General features: G+C 34.6%; 1 protein-coding gene across 10 annotated transcripts in view; it reads right to left on the minus strand.

The window, feature by feature from the left end:
* Positions 1 to 17,970, minus strand: part of RYR2 (ryanodine receptor 2) — a 378,221-nt gene that overhangs the window by 184,052 nt on the left and 176,199 nt on the right. For all 10 annotated transcript variants that reach the window (XM_086877715.1, XM_086877706.1, XM_086877711.1 and 7 more), the window contains 6 exons: positions 14,893 to 14,967; positions 11,776 to 11,932; positions 5,841 to 6,005; positions 4,659 to 4,780; positions 2,599 to 2,782; positions 1,788 to 1,923 (listed from right to left, as the gene is read on the minus strand). In XM_086877715.1, coding sequence (XP_086733841.1) covers positions 1,788 to 1,923; positions 2,599 to 2,782; positions 4,659 to 4,780; positions 5,841 to 6,005; positions 11,776 to 11,932; positions 14,893 to 14,967 — 839 coding nt within the window. The remainder of the gene's footprint in view (positions 1 to 1,787; positions 1,924 to 2,598; positions 2,783 to 4,658; positions 4,781 to 5,840; positions 6,006 to 11,775; positions 11,933 to 14,892; positions 14,968 to 17,970) is intronic.

A 17,970-nucleotide genomic window follows, 5' to 3' on the forward strand; every position in this document is an offset into this window, starting at 1 on the left:
ACTTAGAGATTTACAACATAATTATGGCATGAAACTATCTGCAAAGAGGAAGAACAATACTGGAGCATTGACAGTTCTGTAACCTGGCAGTTTCCTCACCAGTTTTCTGATGAGGAAAATCAAACCCTCATAGCAAAACAAAACCCTTTTTCTTGCTATATTATATAATAAAAAAAAAAAATATGTACCCTGAAGTCTTACACCTTTGATTAATTGTGACCATAGTTATTTAAAAATACTTGGGTATCGTAAGAGGGGGAACACCTTGTTAAAACATACAGACTAGAAGCAAGGAACACCTGTTTCTGACAGTGACCTTTTTATTGGTTGTAGGCAAGCTACACAATCTCACTGTGCTTCAGGCAGGAACATAAAATGAAAGCAGTAACAGTTCAGAGCTTAACACATCACTAAATTTAACTTCATTAACAGTAATGAGACACAGATGGTTTCATAAATGCTGCTCAGCACAAGTTTCTGAAAGGTTAATATTCATTGGTTAAAGCTGTGCATTAAATGAGGCACTTTGACTCTTAAAACTGAAAACAAAAAATAGCATCTTACAGTTGCTTTTGTTATTGTCTACTACTCTGAACAAGACCAGCATTCAGTTTTAAAGAAATAAAGACCCTGATGTGGCCAGTCAGTCATTAACATCACATCACTGCATATACTCTTCCACATTATTCTGTAATGCAAAAGGGTCTAGTACAAGTTCACAATAAAGGTATGTATTTGTACTGGAGAAATGTTTAGAAGATAGATGTCAATTATTTCAGCTTGAAAGACAGTAGACTTAGATTGAATATAAGGAAGTATCTTTTTGCAATTGGGGTGGCTGGACTAGATAATCTTTAGTGGTCTCTTATAACACAAAGCATTCTAAGATTATATGATTTTTATATGTGGTAGTATCCAGCCGCAGCATCTATAAATGCCTTCATTCTCATCACAGTGAAATACAACACAACGTCAATGACACGACAAAAGACATGAATTCTGGCATCACAGTTTACTTTTATTTATGTGCAGACTCAAAAAAACAAAGTACTGTTTTGCTTAAGCAAGACTGAGCAAGCAATATCCATTTGTCATCCATGTAATTACTGTACAGATCCAGCATTATTCAGAACAGAGCAATGTACAAATTTATCATAGCCACATCAAAACCAGGCTTCCTAAGCATTAGCTGCCAGAAGATAATGCAGTTAGAGAAGTAACATCAGAGGGCAGGTGGGGCACAGAGACTGGGAAGTCAACAAAAGCTTGTGTGCTGTTCTCATCACTGCAAGTCTATGGAAGCAATACTTTGTACAAACAAACAAGCAGACTCTTCAGAACGAATTTTCTAGCTTTGCCAATTGGAAATCAAGCCATTACTTCCTCCAGTCTGCACTGTGCTTAATGCAACAAGAGATAAACTCAACCATAACAAAAAAAATTCAACTCTACCCTACATCTACGAACCACAGGACCACAGAATTTTATACTCCATCATCTACCATCTATACCCGAAAAGGTCGTCATTTGATTTCATGGACACATTTACTCTTTGGACCTAGTCTGGATACTTTTAAATGTTTATAATTCCTGATATAACTTCTTTAATTGATTATTAATACATCAAAAAGCTTCAAATGCAAAAATCTTGCTGGATTTATTAAATTTATAAAATTATTCTAAGCTTCTACACAGTGGAACTTCTTCTGTACTACAACAGATATGTACTTCTTTATTCTTTACTATTTTGAGCTAAAATTATCCAAGAATTCCATAATATGCCTTACCTAGCAATTCATACAAAGAATTCAGAATAGATTTCCATGCTTCTCCAGCTTCCTTCCCAGCTACATCTGCAAAGTGAGCTGCACTGCTGTATACATTCAAGCGATCAATACATTCAAGAACAAGGTTGATCATACCCTAAAAATAAAAAAGCTCATATCATCAAAGGAAAAAAACCCAATATTTTTAGATGCAAACGAGAAATATTTTCAGAAATCTAAGAAAACAAAACATGAAGGATAGGATATGCCAAACAGAAGGATATATGTGTGAAGTCAACAAGTACTGCCAATAAAAAACTTTACTTGATGGAGGCAGTAAGCATCTTACATTTAGGATGGTCAAATTAAAAAAAAAAATATACAGTATTAATAACAAAATTTTTGGCAAGATTTTATTCTGGAGGACATTTGGGCATCTGACAAAGTACGGGCAACTATTATTACTGGAGAAATAACACATAATATTAATCAAAATGTGTAAAGAATGGTTAGTAAACTAAAATATCCTTCTACATCATGAGACTGTAACAGAAAAAAATAATTCACATGTAAGCAGAAAATAATGGGTATAGTTCCAGGCCATCTAATTTTATTATAAAAAGAAGTAAGGTTGTAAATGTATTTCTTCAAATATGCAGGAAAAACAGCAGATCTAGAGAGATTACGAATGTAGCAAATATTTTGGCTCTTATAAGATTAAAAAAAAACTACTACAAGCATAATCCATATTAGACATCAACAGTACAGATACTGTGAAAGAATACTTGCAGACAACGTAGTGGAAAATCAGGAGTAAAACTGAGAGAAGTACCTCTTCTTGGAAGAGGTTCTGGCGATTCTTCAGAGCTCTGAGCCTGTTTTGTTTGTTTTCATGCTCCAAATGTTCATCAGGGGGGTGAAAGTAGCCAATCAAGTCCTGTAGGCTCAGACTGACTGACTCGATAGGCAAATCAATGGTGGAAGACTTCACTTTCTTGCTGAGGGAATCAAGGCCCCTGCAAGAAGATGGAAAGTCTTCTGAGAATTGAAAATGAATTTCCTTTATCATTCAAACTCTTTATTTATTTAAAAGGAAAAATTGTTTGGGCGTCAAAGCTCGTTTTCTGACAGCAGCTTATCAAAAATACTTCATAACCACCCATTCTCCATTTAACAACCTAACTCTCCCTTCCCAAACAAAACCTGAAAACATAAAAAATGTTATTTCTGCTAAGTTTTTTTCAAATCCAAAAAACACATTTTAATATCCTACCTACGGATGTAGCAGTTTCAGAGGCAGAGCAGAAGATGAAGTTATTGCAAACTGGTACAAAGCATCATAAAACTGGAATGGACACAACTTAAAGAGACCAGTCCTGCAGTGCTGAGGAAGGTCCAGATTGTCCATGGAGGCTCTCAAACACATCTCCAACCTATTCTTAAGCCCTTTTCAGTGTGGAAAGATGAAAAACTTCTACACACTGCCTCAGCACTTCATTAGCCCTTTTGTTTCCCTGATATCCAACTCAAGCTTGGTCTTGCTGAAATCTATGAACATTCTCACTCAGAAGTAAAGGGCTGACTGTTCTCATCCATGTTGCACCTGCCCCTTGCTCAGCTGAATCCATTTGCAAGTAATGCAAAGTTTCAAAAGGATAGCTACAAAAGTTATCTTTAAAACTCAATTTTATTGTGAACATGTTATCCAAAGCACAGTTTTTCTACTGACTGCATGAGGAAGAACTGTAACATACAGTTAAAAGAATAATTTTCATCCTCCTCAATTCAGCTTTTTTTTTTTTTGAAGTAACATCCTGACAAACTAAACTGCTAAACACTGCCTTGGACTCCCTGTGCACACCACAAAAAATCTCCACTATAATTTAGCAATACCTTGATTTGTGAAACCTTATCATTAAATTGCCTCTGTCTTTATCTTTTATGGCATTCTTAGAAGGTTCTGTGAAGGTGTATTATTTACAAAGTGACCTAGGGCTTACATTTCTTTTGTATTTCAAATGTTACACTGTAGACAATTCTCCTGATGGGTGATTTTGTCCTGTTTTTTTTAAGTACCTTGTTATATGTTTTTAAACAAATTGACATGTCTGTGTCTTTGTCTGTGCCCTTATTTAGGACATGGTTGCTTCAGGTCACCATCTCCTACACTGTTTTTTTCTTGTAACAAATGAGTTCTTATGAAACTCTTATCAATCCATACAGCCTTACTGCATATCATTCTTTCTCTAATGCAAGCTACACTGATGTAAGGACTTTTCACCAATTATTAAAATCACACGCATTTGAGAATTAGCATTTTACCAGCATTATTTAGGAATAGGGAGATAAATGCAAATTGCATACATCTGACAGGATTTTAAAATGGCTAATTACTATAAAACACAACATAACATTAAAGAAACAAATAGCATTAAAAGGGAACACATAAGCAAAATGTAATGTGAGGTTAGAAAGCAAATATAATTTCAAAGAAAACTTGTTCTTGATACTATGGATTTCTTCAGTATATTTGTGATTTTTACAGATCTACAGTTATACAGTTATCTCACTCTTCCAGGTTTTTCAAGGAAGATCACCTTTAAAAACCATACTTAGAAAAGAAAAAGCTAATTTATGCACCACATGACTTATGGCAAATTTCAGCAAGGAAAAATCTCTTTCATGATTTGTTTGCATTTTCAGTCTGTTTCTGTATTTAAATCAAGACTGAGCAATAAATTTATGTTAGAAGACAGAAAAAAATTGACCAGTATCTGCCGAGGTTCTTATCTGCAGATAACACAAAGAATTAACATCAAGCCCAGTCTGAGAAGCATTGATCCTTTTTTTTCTGAAGGATAAAGTGATAAAAAGATCATTTTAAAAGCACACCTTATGAACCTGTTGAAAAGGAAGACTGTACTACGGATGACACGTGCTGTACGGGATTCTTCATTCTGAGATCTAGACAGTGTTAAACCATCATCCATGTGCCCTTCATGGTGCATTATTGCCTGAAAATAAAAGCAAGAAGCAGTCACTGCAAAATGAGACATTAAATGAGAAGTCTGAAAACTCAATTCCATGGTTTAGTTTCCCATGTCCAAGGACACACCTGTACTGAGTCAGTAGGTTTAGTGCCATAATAATCTCAAAGCCACAGCTTTTGTAAGCAACATACTTTATTTAAATAAAAATAAAATAAATAAAATATGAGGGGTTCTTATTCATTATTTGTTTTCATCAATATTAAAAACAGTTGCCTTATACAGCAGTAATTCCCTAAAGCAGACAAGGTCATAACCTGTTATTTATTATTGGTTCTCATTTCTAAGCATGTTACTGGCCTTTTCTGACTATGCTTTGAGTCATTTCCAGTACCTTACATTTTTCCATATCTAGTTCTCATGGCTCTGAAGGCATTCAATCCAATTCACATAAATATTTTAAATTTTAAAATTTATTAAAAATAATATTTTAAATTTTAAGTATTTTAAATCTCTGCTCTAACTGTAGTTCTGTGTATTCTAAAATAGTCATGGAAAACACTACAGTGTTAAGCTGCAAAATAATCTTTTCCCTACTTTATAATGCTGAGCTAGCATGCAGCTTGGCTGTGATTATTCTATAAATAAAGAAATCTCTCAGGACTCAAGATCTGAACATTCTAGCCCAAAAGGTAATACACTTATAATGTGGAAAAAAAAGACTTTAAACTAAAAGCCTCCTCAATCCAAACTACATTGGAGAAACGAATCTTAGCATATTCTGTAAGTTGTTACTAATATTTTAGTTTGAAATCAAATATATCCAGATTTATCAATGCTTGTGATTTAATGTCTGCAGGCTAACACATGCGATTTTTCTGGCTTTCAGTTTGAGAATTCAGTACACCACTTAACTTTTCAATATGTGACTGAAAAAGACCCATTCTTTCATCTGGCAAGCATGCTTAAAATATTTGAAATTCAAAATATAGCTGTTCATATAGCTCCCTTCATTTCCCACCCCCCAGCCCTCACCAACCATATCAGACTGTGAGTGAATGGAATGCTTTCCTATTTACAGTCTTACCTTTCGCTGCAGAGAGCCCATCCTTACAGACTTTGCATCAGCAGACTGGTACGTGAGCCATAAGCCTGTATCTACGTGCTGTATGAAGCAGATTGAATCCCCATACTTTATTTCAGGTGCTCCCATTCCATCCACCTCTTTTCTTGTACCTATGTCCAACTTTTCCTGATAAAGAAAAAAATGTATACACGAACAATAATCAGTGTGTTAATATTTGTAAAAACAAATATTAGGAAATTATCCAGAACAGGACCTAAAAGAATATTTGAGGTCTTTCTTTAAAAATATTACTAAAAAAATGGGAAAGTGTAACTTTTAGTTAAAGAGAAATCCCATCCATGCAAAAACCTAGCCTGGTACACTTGAAAAGATGGGTGTATTCATGTCACCTGCATAAGAAAGAACTAGGATCATAACTGTGATTATTGAAACATAAAGAGTTTACCAAACAACCCTAGATACATTAACTCCCCTAGCTGAACCAGGCATTAACCTCCACAAGATTTTTCTCGGGCTTTTGTGTTTTTTATCGGGCCGGGAAAAGATGAGTTCCATCCAACAATCACTGAGAGATGGCCTTTAACCTGTCGCTGCCCAACAATGGGCTCAGTACTTCCTGAGAAAAGCAATCCATTTCTGCATGATTGGCCCGTGAGCTATTAATGGCAGGACAGCACATCATTCCAGCTGGCGTCCTGCAGAGGCAGAAGTTGTTTCAGGAGAGGAAATGTAGTATCCCGAACAGTACTAAAGTTTGTGGCTCTAATTTGAGGCATTTCCCCAACACCCAGTTCCCTTAAGCAGAAGCTACTTCTGAGCAGACTTGTGTGGTCAGACAGCTCATGCATCCTGCCTCATGGCAGATGATCCATTTAATCCCTCCAAAAACATACGTTTCAACTGACCAATGCCTTAACCAAGTACAGCTTCAGCATTCCAGGCTTCTCCTGATCAGCAGGAGATGACAAGCATCTTCCTGCTGATACTCAGAGTAATGTTACAAACAGTGAGACAAAAACAACTTCTTGTTCTAACTCTCTACAATCAAGAAAGATTAGAAAAATGATTACTTCATACACACGTGCCCCGACAATGTGGGAAGACAGTTTCACAGCAAAAGTTGAGAAAGACTGGGGTTTGAAGAGACAATAATCTCGTAACTTAGTAAAGGTTTGTTTTAAAGCATTTTTAAGTAAAGGGAAATGTCCTGTAACTAGATTTTCAGCCTAAAATCATGAATGCATTTTGAAGCATTGAAAAAAAAAATTCAGCAGAATGGAGGTGAAATTCTTCTGATTCCTTCCATTAACATTAATTTTTCAGATACACTGTACTCATGAATTCAGCTTGTTTTCTGATTGTTTCTGGATACAGAAACAGTTAATTTCACTACTTAGTTAATGACTTTGAGTGTTTCTTACATGCTGAAATTATTAAAATCTTGTCTACTGATACATAGTAATAACTGATTTATTAATTATCTGATGCCAATTAGAATTATTGTGTGCCTTTATTTCCTTATTAACATATTATTTTGTTCATATCATTTCTCTAAATGTTGTATTCAATTCTTTGAAAAGCTAGCACAAATAACTCAAATGTACTAACACCTAAAAACTGAAAAGCTACTTATAATATGACCTGGCAAACAAATGAAGATACGAGGAAAAATAAATTAGATCCTGATTTCAAGCTCCAGTTTTTTTAATTCTCTTTATAACTAGAAGATACTGTGAACACATACTGTACTTCTACATTGTAAGATTTTCTTTTTTTCAGGTCTCACAATTAATTTCTGAAGATGTGAATAGAAGAATTCACAAATTTTCTCATAAAGCACTGTAAATAAGATGAGTATTTTTTGCATTCCTTGTTAAAGATGTACTGGCTGTAACAGAAAATGAAGTGGTTTGATACCAAAATGTTCATCCCAATTAGAATTAAATTTACTTGGCATAAAAACTGCAGTGCCAACAATTTGTCAAACAAGCTCTCTGTTCTCACAGATGTAAGTACACTAACAGTGTGCAATAAACATACTGTATGTATGTTTAAAGCTCAGATTTAAATCAATCCCATTAAAATGAGCTCTGTCCTGTAGAATAAATATGACAGCCAGGAAAGCAATTACAGTGTCAAATGCAGGAGAGAAACAGAGAACTAAAGAATGGTGTGGGGGCAGTAGGCATTACACCATTCATTTGAGAGTTTCAAGACATTGAGCTTTTTGTGGGAATTAACAGGAACCACAAATCCTTTAAAAAGGGGAAGATTTGAATGGAGTGCTCAGTTCACATCAATAAACAGCAGGTAGTTGAGAAAGAACATATAATGAATCTATGTCATTATCCACAGTGCAATAGTTCATCAGTGAAAATGAAGACCTGAAAAATATCAGAAATCACCATGTCAATAATTAATAATGGTGCATTGGCACAGACATTACATGGTGCAAGTTTCCAGCCACACGCCTACCACACATGTAACCTGTTGTTACTGAACCATCTGCTGATTCTTCCTACAGCATTTTTACAAAGAAAACCTTCAGTTTTATTTGCAATCTAGACCCATTCTCAGATGACCAAGCTTGTCTGAACAAGGATCAAAAATCTTCATTTATTACACTGGACCAAAGAGCAACAAGTGGGTTTTGCAGCAGTCTGTAAACCATCTCAGTAACGCAAAACAAGAATGTATTGGAAATGAACAGGCTTACTGAACAATAGGCCAGATTTTCTCCAGAAGGCTGTTCTCTATAAACTGTGTTTATTCCACACACACAAGAACACAAGCCAATCTTCCCACTTTTGTTGTGGGCTAAATGAACAAAATCTTTTAAAATGGTTTCGTTCTAATGTTGAAAGATTATTCTGTGAGGCCTCACTTTAACCATTATTTCAGCCTAATGTTTCTGTTCAACTCCATATACATTCCAAAATGGAGTGCCTTGATTAAGGCTTGTCCTTTCAACTTTTCCTCTTGTCATCTGACCTAACCCACACTCTCTGTGGCACTTTCAGGACTGATATTTTAAGACCTCACCAACTGTACGAAGCTAATTTATGGCTGTTTTTAAAGCAACATTAATATAAATTCCACTAAATTTTAGAAGAAAAAAAGAATAAAGAAAAAGCTGAAGATGTAAAAATACAAGACATAAAATTTTATTAAAATTGATGTATTTCTGTCCACTGGAAAAGACTCTGGGCAGGAAAAGCAGACTTGGTACAGAATGTACCAACATTTCTGAATTGGTAAAATTACCTTATTTCAGTGGAATAGTGATATAAAAACAATGTTCTTTATCAAAAAGAATCAATATTGAGTAAATGGAAGAGAAAAAAAAAAAAAATCCACAAAACGTGACCTCTCCAAACACAAGCCTATTAAAAGAGCCATATGTTTGGGAAATAAACTGCAGATATCTGTGGACATCCTGTGCTGAATAAAGCAGAACTACTAGAGAGAAAAAACATAAAAAAATAATTTTCCAAATTTCAGGTCCTTGAGAGGCTAATATACTTTGCCTTTAATGATAATTATTAAGGTAATATATGATAACCAGAGAAAAAAAGGCTTGTTACCAGAAAGAAAAATTAAGTGACTGTTAGGTCCTCAGAAAACCCGAATCTTCTGAGTACTATTTGGCAAAACTTTGTGATAGTTTCAAGATTTCACAAAAAAAACCCAAAACAAACAAACAAAAAAATAAAACCCTTTCGCTTTCTAGTTTTCTTCTGTGCTATTTTTTAAATGTAGTACTGGAAAGCTAATATATTTAAGTTGTTGAGCCCTTGCAAATAACAATGTGTAAAAAATAAATATTAAGCTTTTATATTTGCATGTGAATCTTCAGGTTTGTAGGGGATACATTTTCAGCACTATCTCATTAAACATGAAAGCCTCTTTTCATATAGAAATTGAAGTTATTATCCACTCACATGCTTGAAGGAGCTGATCCTTTAACACTTTCCTCTCCCTTGTTTGTTTTTGCCTATTTAACGCTAACTTAATACTGTGCAACAAGTGGGAGCTTCACAATTCTTCCCACTTCTTTCCAGCTACTGCAAGGAAGAATTTTGACTGTGGCAAAAAAGGGATGAAATTTCTATTAGAAAGACATAGCTACTTGGAACTATTAAGGTATATACACAGATATTAATGCTCTGTACTCAGTAAAGAAGATTAGGGGCCCCCTCTGCCTTATGAATAAACTTTTGGGGTGCTGAGTACATGCAACAGCATAAGTGAAAGTTTGGATGGTTTGTTCAAACATACTCAGAGGAAAAGAGACCCTATATCTGCATGCCTTCTCTAAAGAAGCCTTTCTAGAACTCCTACAGTTTGAAATTTTTACTTTAATACTCTGTCCCAGGGAGGGAAGGCACCTCAAATTTTTTAATGCCAGTATCCTAATAAAGTGAAACACGACACTCCTGTAAGTCCAAAGGAGGTGACTGAATCACAGAACAGGTCAGGTTGGAAAGTACCACAGGGGTTCATCTGGTCCAAGTTCCTTGAATTCTCTCAATACTTCAGGAATTGATTACCATAATAAGTTTCTACCTGCCTCAAAGCCTTTTGTCTCTGCTCAGCACAGGATAGGTTTGGCCACTAAAAACAAAATAAATGTTAACCTTTCATTTTGAGCATAGCAGAACAAAGCCATTTCAAAATATAAAACCTCAAAATAATTTCAAATGAGACTTCCAAATTCAGGCTGGAAAAAAAGAATAATAAGAAAAAACTTCAAATACAGCATCACCTAGTCTCCAAAATACAAATGCATACACTACAGAGAAAATAGAGACAAACCATCTTATCCATATCAACAAGAGACATTCCTTATTGCTAAAAACTCTTGCCTTTGAGTATTTTTTTCACTAAATAAAGCATGTAACAGCTGAGCACACAACCCTTTTTGGAGCAATCCCTGCTGACAACCCATTTTGAAAATGAAGTGAGTGAATTATTCTATCCTAGTTTTCAAGCGCTGAAGTCCACACTAGCTGCTACAGGAAATCCCCAATATGGTTGCACTGCATTGTCCTAAAAAAATATTTAAGCATTTCTTTGACTTTTCTAATTGGTTTCAAAAAAGATTGTCTGGCTCTCAAAACCATCCCCAGAACTGCAGTCTTTGTTATCAAGGTGATAAAGTCTATATACCTGCTTTTGGATATATTTTCTTATCTTCCCAAGCAGGCAAATAATTAATGAGTATATATAAATAAAATGGTACAGGGAAGTTAATAAGTAATTCTTTTTACTGTTACTTTGTATCTTAGAAGACAGTTTTTTACAACAATAAAATTATTGTTGGAAAATTTTCAGACAAAATGCTTCATGTTATGAGAAATAAATATATTTAAGAATTTATCATAGTATTATTCTTAACTGTATACTCACTACAAAAGTACTGATTTAAACTCAAAATGATTATTGAAGCTGTCAAAATGAAAAGTCAAACTCTGGTAACTTCAGATTAGACTACAGCAAAGTATCTGCGGAGAGAAATCCTGAATTTCCAACATAATTTCAGAAACTCACATTATTACAAATTTTTCCTGTGTCAGACAGCAGATACAAACAGTGAAGCAGCAGAGACGTTAACCAGAAAAACAAATCAAAAATGAGTGTACTACTCAAAAAGTGTACAAAAAAACCCTCAACCCAACCAATGAAACAACAAAAAAGCAACAAATTAACAAGGAAAAAAAGAAATAGAGAGAGAGCCAAGTAGCAATGCATACAGAAAATATGATAAAAGAAGCTTTCTAGTTATTGGTTATATTGCAGTTTGGAATTTTGATCAGTGAAAAGTAGAAGGCTCCAATAATTAATGCAATCACAACAAACAAAAAGTACCTAAATCTTGCTTTCTTAAGAGACTGGAATTATTACTAGTAATATTAATGCTGCACTGATTCCATACCTTAGAAGACCGAAAACAGAACGCTGTAGATTTTACGTCTGCCTTCTCTTTGTCTGTAAGAAGTAGACTCTTGTCATCCAGGAGACTTAAATATTTTCCTGTTGTTATATGTCTTAGTCTGAATGGCTGTCCCCATCTAATGTGGCTGCCACTCCACCTAAGAGAGTCCATAAAAAAAACCTTTATTAAAAAAAAAAATATTTTTTTAACTACTGGAAATAATATTTGAAAGCAAAATATATTGCCAACTAGTTGCTAAAAAATATAAAATTCACATGTTGGAGTATCAGCAAGGAAGTGGCTACTTTGTGGTTATCCCCTACAAAACCATTCTAATAAATAATCTTAAGGTCTTCCTTTGCACCAGCTGCCTTTGTTCAGACTGAATTCCTCTTGAGAGAAGGTACAGACCGCCTACAGAAAAGGAGGCTTATGCTGTACACAAAGAGTTTAGATCTGCCAGTTCCCTCTCCAACATTTCATCTACCAGCAGCTGCCATTCTTCACTCTCCCAGAGATCTTTCTGCAGTCAGCAGATTTTAAGCGCACTTTAAATGCTGTGGAAAAATGCCTAAAAATTAAAAAAGAAAATTTCCTAAAATAAATTCATTAAGCAACATTCATTAAGCAAAAAATGTCCCAGATTCTTCATATTCTATAGAAGGAAGAAAGGAAAAACTTAGATAAGTTCCCCAAATATTACTCAACTTGAAGTACAGGTCACAGGTTTCCAGCTTCTTGGCCTAAGCTGAAAATTCAGCCTGCTGCCTTTCCTGTTTAATTCCTGAAGATAAACTTATGGAGGGGTTACTAAGGAGACTGTACTTCACCAAGGCTTTCCAGACTGGAAAACTGTCACAACTAGGGTATTTTCCTGGTTTTCACAGAATTTTCTTCAGTCATATATCTGCAAAAGTTTGCAATTCAGATGTATGTGAATGCTGCATTTTGGAGAGGAAATCATGGATTTATTTTCTATATGTATTATGTTTTCGTATGTATCCACATGGAAGTCAGAAAATCCCTTAAGTCAGTACTTACACAGGTTTAAGTTAAAGTCATTTTCATTTTCCCTGACACACAGATGTAGCAGGTGAAAACACTTAACACCAATACCCACTTGTTTAAATGCATCTTTTAGAGTTGGCCATACTGGGCGCAAAGTAAGCAAAACCAATTTGGCAAACATTTTCAAAGCTTCTGTTTTGTAACACGATGTATTAAACTTCAGTGATTAAACTTCTAAACCTTTTTAGTTACTGATTTTAAAGAGAACAGAAGAATAAAATGGTTTTCACCCTCAACTATTTTCTTTGGAAATCTAGAGTCTCTCCTGTTTAAGTTGAGGGAGCTTTGGGGTAGAAGGAAATATGGAATCTTTGTATCTTAGAAACACATTTATCTTTTTCTGTCTTCTGCACAGAAAAGTCCATATACTCCACAAAAGGACATCTGAGTCCAGTGCTCTAGCATAACTTCTGTTTCTCTAGTCAGTAAAATGTCAGGTCATGAATCTGAGCTATTGTGTTGCTGAGTCTGGTAAAATACATCAGTTCTACACCTTTTATATTACAGGTCATGCTGGGGAGCTGCCTTTTCTCTTGTCTGATTCAATTTTCTTTTGGTCCCACTAGCTACAGACCATCAGTGTAAAAAAAATAAAAAAGTAGTGTAATTGAGCCATGCTTCTAGTTCATGCCTGCAGGATAGGAAAAATAGCAATTGTGCACTTACAAAAAAAAACCTTTTGAGCAGGAAGTATCATGTGAAGCCATTTCTGACTACTAAAAATATTTTTTGCAATGTGAGAGCATGAACTCTGCCACCTTTTGGGAAAGAAAGTAATGCTGAGAAATAGTATTTGGTGTCCTGTGGCAGGGCATCCCAAGGGCATCTGTTCGTCTAGACTGCCCTGGTAATTTTTTATGAGAGTTCTTCACTAGCGAACAGAGTTGAAACAATAATTGTTCCTTTTAGAAAGATGTAAAATTCACATAGCATTATATCTGCAGTCAATCTGGAATGTGTACAACTGACTGAGAACTTCAAGCATGCATACACAAAGCTACAAATTGAAGCATTAGCATGAATATTAATAGACTGCAATTCAGCACTGAATGTATATAGCAATTAGAATATCATAAAGGAAAATAGGTTGGTGAGGGAAGTGTAGGACATAGTGCTATTTCTGGGATTTTATTTGGTTCTTTTTTTCCTGGTGGAAAATCCTATTTTCTAAAAAGAAAGATTACCATTCCCTTTGTAATAATTGTTTTGGCAGTTCTTACCATTTCTTTCAGTTATATATGTTCAAATGTTTACCCTTGAAAAGTTTGTATGCAAAGCCTGTCAAAGTGGTATATATGATGGCCATAACAGAAACCTGTCATTACTTGGATCCCCATGTTGTTCCAGCACTGCTTATTAGGGAAGTAAATGCCATGGGGAAAACAAAAAGCCAGAGATCCTTTCACAGTTTCATTATTGTTGTCAACATCTCAAGGTCCATTTTAGTCCAAAGGAAAAATCTCACTGCCCTACCACTGACATTTAATGTCATCCTATTAATAAAAAGCACACAGAGAAAACAGCATCATTGGAGTGTAACCTTTTCATAAACTGCTCTGATTTGATCTCTAACAAGTAATCATTTATTCCTTACTAGAAACTTTATCACAAGCATGTATCATAATATGATTTAAATGCAGTTTTACACTACAACTACCTTAACAAACAAGGCACAATTCCTTACTATTACTCCAACACTTCCAATAATGCATGATTCCATTTTTTTATTTTAAATTTTTTATTTTAAAGTCTTCCAAGTGGTTTAAACAAGCTGGGGGAGGAGTGTCAGAGGTGATTTTTATTTTAAGGAAACGGATTCTGGTTTTGTCAGTGATGTGCTAAAAATGTAAATTGTGAATTCACTTACAGCTATAAAGACTTTAAAAAATAATCAAAACATACACTCTCTCTGTAGGAACTTGTCTAATATTTAATGAAAGTCATATAAAGTATTTTTAAAGGATGATTTATAATTATAATTTTGACTTTATCTGATTGCTCTTACTATAGAAAAGGTATCCTTCTTCTTCTGAGATAGATTTTACTTACGCAACTCTTAGAGTCTCTAGTCGCCAAAGGGAACGAGCATGAATGGACACAGCACCACCTTCATAATGGACAGTTCTGAAAACCAAGCAATGGCACAGACTCAATTTTCAGCAGAATTCATCATCATGTGTTTGTTTATTTAACCACACCTCTCATTTTATGATGGTCAAAACAATTATTGCATTTGTCAGATTCAAAGGTTACTAGATTCAAAATCCAGTCTTGTCAATTAAACCTTCAGACTTAGTTATTTAAATTTTTTTTAGTTGTGCTTAGCATCCATAATTGTGACTTTCATACTAACAAGTTTTACACAGCATTTGCTTAAACATTTTGCTTAGTGCTTTAAGGATAAAGAATCCAGAGGAAAAAACAGTATCAATAACCTGATAATTACAACATTTCTAGATTCTAAAAAAAAAAAGCATCAAATAATGATTAATATTTAGGACCAATGCATGTATCTCCCAGGAAAGACAGTGTTTTCTCAGAGCTTATACTATTAAAGTAACTGCAACTTATTACACTGAATCTTGAAGATGTTCTTATTTAGCACTTTATTTTAACACGGTAACACCTAAGATATCACATCAACCACACTGACACAGTCTTCACACATCTCAGATGTTAACAGCTTCCTATTAAGAAATTTTTGTATATAATAACCTCTCTAACTTCTGCATATAACCAGAAATCTAAGTATTGCTAGAAAAACATCAATTAAGCCTAAAAAAGATAGATTTTTTTCTCTATTATTCTACACACAGATAAGTGAGATATATATATATATATATATATATATAAATGCACAAAATTACCTATGACCTGTAACAAAGACCTACAGTCACCAAAAGCCCTGAACAGATAATCCTGTTTGCTTCCAAGTAAACATTAAGCAAAGTTAGCATTGCCGTTCTAAATTTAGGGAGCCATTCTTTGGATTGTGTCCTGCCTGTGCCTGTATTTCTGACCTATGACATGGACAGAATTTAAAAGCCTAGGCCTTTCCTTTGGGAAAATACATAAAAGAGTCACTTAGGCAAAGCAGTGCTGTCACTATGCTTATCAGATCAATCATGTCACGGGAGACTACCAAACAATGGCCTAGTTTTATAGAATCTGGAAGAGCTGATGGATTAAGTAAATATTGTGAACTTCAGTCAAGATCAGGCACCACCAAAAACAGCCAGCAGCAGAACTTTAGGGAATATTCATAACAAAATTGCAGGTATTCCCATTCTTTGCTAAAAGTAATTTTTGACAACTACAGATTTGGAATCAAGAACATCCTACTTACTAGGCTTTAGCTTTCAAAGTCCTCCTGTGGATATAATACCAAAGGAATGAATGTTTAGCACAGTGGAAAATCCGGTATTGAAGGAATAGTTCAAAACCAAAAGAAATAAAATATATTTCTCAGTACTTTTAAGCATACATGAAACTATAGTGCTAAAATTCATCTTGGAATGTGGTAAAAAATATTATGGAAATAAACACTCCCAGACATTGCAAAAGAATGAAGGTGAATAATACAAGAGAAAAAAATAGTCCAAACACAAAATAAATACATCTCACTACAATTACAGAATCAGAAACACTGAACATTCACAACCCAGATATAAACAGAAACTCCAGCACATGTTCCACATAGCAAGAAGTTACAGGTGAATATAAATATGTACAATATTCACCCTTGACCTTGTATCCACTATTTTCTCCAAGTATTATCTCAGCCATTATCTCAGTGGTTTGTGATGCTAGGAGCAACATTAGGTATTAGCAGGTATTAGCAAGTCTCTCAGTTTCCTCTCAGTGAAGGAAATGAAACTCAATCTTATTTTTTATTGAAATTTACCTTTATTAGTACAGTAAAATGAAACTGCTAAACAACGTTGAACTCAGCTATATCTCTGTTCAGATATTCTATCTGCACTTCAGTTATTTGCTCAAATTCTTCTTCTGCAGCTAACAGACCAAGACATGCTTTATGCAGAAACATCTCAAGAACAACAGAACAAATGTCAGCCTGGTTGGTTGTTTTGAGTGGGAGGGTGTGGGTTGTTTGTTTGGGCAGCTTGAGTGGGGGTTGTTGGCTTTTTTCAAAGTTGAAATATTCTGATTACATCCTGGCTTGTTACAGTATGAACCTCACTCACAAAAATGCATTTGGAATCCTCACACTTGCATATTACATAACATAATTAAATTTTATTCAGAAGTTTTCAAGTCATTAATTATATGAAAAGTCAGGTTGAAGCAAAGGTTTAAATTCATAATAGTGTTTCATTCTTAAATTGGTACCTTTTTACTTTCCAGGGATGAAGCTCTTTCTCACAATGGAATCTCCAAAGCTGTCAGTTTGGAGCTGCCAGTTTCTCAAATCTATTATTTTTTGAAGCTAGTCTTGGACTACACATAGCTGTTGGGTCAGTGTGACATTAAAGACCTAAAAAACCTCCCATCTTAAACTTAACAGAATGGTTTCTCATGGATGAAGTAATTTACATGTCTATCCATTATTTTCTTTTTCTCTTCCTTCAAAGGGGAACTATCAGCCTTAGAATAGTCATGTAAGATGAGAAAATGGGAAAGAGATAGAAGAAATCCTAAATAAAAACATATGACTTGTTTACTAGAGGAAATAAAAAGGATTCTAGGGTTTTCTGTTAGTTCCATATGCAGCAACAGAGGGAGTAAAGGCTAAAAGACAGTAATGGAACTTTAAAGATAAAAGTTAAAGAAGCAGAAGCTGAGACTCAGCAAAAGAAAAAGTTACAGCAATCTGGAGGGGGACTGAAAGAGAACTGGTGACTGGAGGGCTAGGGATCAAGGATCCCTACAGGGAAGCAAAAGGAGAAGCCTGAAAACTGGAATAAAAGATGAAGCAGCAGGACTTTGAAAGAACAGGAAAGAAGATACATGCTACAAAAAATAAGTTAGCACAAAGCATTAGAATAGGGTGTAAGCTCTTGTGGTTTTAACTAGATACTGTCCTTAGAAAAGATACTTTTCCTATAGAAAAGAAGATAAAGATGAATAAAATTATTTTTAATAAAAGACTTTTGCAATGAAGAGCAA

Source organism: Cyanistes caeruleus, chromosome 2 (assembly GCF_971803275.1).
Source record: "Cyanistes caeruleus chromosome 2, bCyaCae1.hap1.1, whole genome shotgun sequence".
Classification (NCBI taxonomy): domain Eukaryota; kingdom Metazoa; phylum Chordata; class Aves; order Passeriformes; family Paridae; genus Cyanistes; species Cyanistes caeruleus.